Source organism: Cyprinodon variegatus, unplaced genomic scaffold (assembly GCF_000732505.1).
Source record: "Cyprinodon variegatus isolate N-32 unplaced genomic scaffold, C_variegatus-1.0 Scaffold1003, whole genome shotgun sequence".
Classification (NCBI taxonomy): Eukaryota; Metazoa; Chordata; class Actinopteri; order Cyprinodontiformes; family Cyprinodontidae; genus Cyprinodon; species Cyprinodon variegatus.
Window position 1 is genome coordinate 198,114 of NW_015151456.1, and position 1,930 is coordinate 200,043.

At 36.9% G+C, this 1,930-nt stretch overlaps 1 protein-coding gene across 1 annotated transcript in view; it reads left to right on the forward strand.

Annotated features, from left to right (window-relative positions):
• LOC107100707 (sialoadhesin-like) overlaps nucleotides 1–294 on the forward strand; it is a 13,091-nt gene extending 12,797 nt beyond the window's left edge. Inside the window, exons 4-5 of the mRNA XM_015399296.1 lie at nucleotides 87–243; nucleotides 285–294. Of these exons, the coding sequence (XP_015254782.1) occupies nucleotides 87–243; nucleotides 285–294 (167 nt within the window). The remainder of the gene's footprint in view (nucleotides 1–86; nucleotides 244–284) is intronic.
• Nucleotides 295–1,930: the final 1,636 nt, after the last annotated feature.

The window sequence follows — 1,930 nt, forward strand, 5'->3', positions numbered from 1 at the left end:
ATTGGTATGCTCTCAGTTAAAACCTTGAACACAATTACATAATAAGTTGTAAGATATATTTTCAAGTCTCTACATTTCTTCCATAGACTCACCAAAGGCACCAGAGATTACGATCACCGGTGAAAGAAAAGCTGGAAATACTGTAACTGTAAAATGTTCTGCTGAACACACATGCTCCACCAATCGCCTGGATCTTTACTTAAACATCCCACTGAGAAACGGATATTTAACTCACAATGCGATGTCTGATGGCACTATTATAACCTCTTTAACAACAGATTTAGTCTTAGATAGAAACTACCAAGTTGTGGAGTGCATTGTCTGGCATCCAGGTGGTAAAACAGCAAAAAAATCTGAAACCCTTTATGCAGAATGTTAGTGATAACTCTTAATATCTAATTCATCAACCAAATGTCTGTAAATGTGTTTCAGTCATGATTCTCCTCTTTTTATTTCAGGTTCTTTTTCATCATTGACTATCAGCTCCTCATCAAGTGAATATCTTGAAGGAGTTGCAAGCACGGTAACGTGTTCTGTTTCATACAGTTGCTCTAACAATGAACCAAAGTTTACTTGGAACTATGCTAACATGCCAGCTACCAGTAATACTTACAAAGATGGGACTTGGTGGAAAATTACTTCCACACTGACATTCACACCATCAGCCAAAGACCATGGAAATCATCTGAGATGTTCTGCACATTTTCCTGGTCGATCAACCCAGGATAGGAGTATCCCCATATTGGTAAAAAGTAGGCACCAATCACTATTTGAATTTAAAATATTAAAGTATTTATATTTTTTATTACAGCTAGACTCTAAATGAAGCCCCTGATTTTAAAATGTATAGAATGTTTTTATAAAGTGTATAGAAAGTTTTTTCAATTGTTATCTGTAAGGAATGTGTGATCTTCATATTATCTTACATAGTTGCCTCCTTTGAAACAATGAAGCATTGTATGAAGAAAATTGACATATCTTGCATAACTTTTCATGGAAAGTGAAAAAAACACTGTCATCTTATATAAATTTGTTTTTTGGTATTCTTAAATTTAGTGATCTCACAGAGACTTTTCATGAGCCTTTTGTCTATTGACACTAATTCATCATCAACCCATGACTTTACAGAGTCAAAGCTTTTGGACCACCTTTAATGCTTTATAAAATATTAAGGACGTGATTTTAAGATGGGAGATTATCCCACATCTAATGCATTGCCTTATGCCTAGTTATAGTTTGGTTTTGTAGTATAATTATCTATAATAATGCATATGCCGTTTGTAGAAAGATGTTATGGTCAGTTGAATTCATAAAAACGTTATCCCTAGAGCAATGGAAGGAAAATGAAAGTCAAACAGATCCCCTGTTTTAGCTGACACTAGTTCTAGTTCATCCCCCCAAAAAAATTCACATCACTTAAGCCGCTTTCCCACTGAAATTAGCAGGTTGGCATGGGTTTTTCAAACACGAGTGGACCCGCTAATAGTCGGCATTTGGCTCCCTTCCAAAAAAAAAAAAGCTGGGTCTGACCCCTAGTAGAGAGCTATTTGGCCTCTGCCCCGCACTGCTGCGTGTCTCGTGATGCCATCTTGTTGAGTTAGCATTGATATTACCAGTGCAACAGTACTCAGGAAAGTAAATAATGGAAAAGAAACATGGAAGGAAGGTAGCGAGTACTCAGTGTGCTTTATTGTTTCATTCTTTTGTCCTTCCTGATCTCTCTCATCATTCCTGCGGCATGCTTATCGAAGGTAAGCAGAGTTGTTGTGGATAAGATGAGACTGTTGTAATGTTTTGACATCTGTGCACTGTGCTCAATGATATCATGTAAATCAGAGATGAGTCGTTTAACTTGCTGAGCCATTAGTGAGCGGTTACCACTGCCACTAAAAGGTGATTGTTCCCTGGGATAATTTTCATACCACTTAGA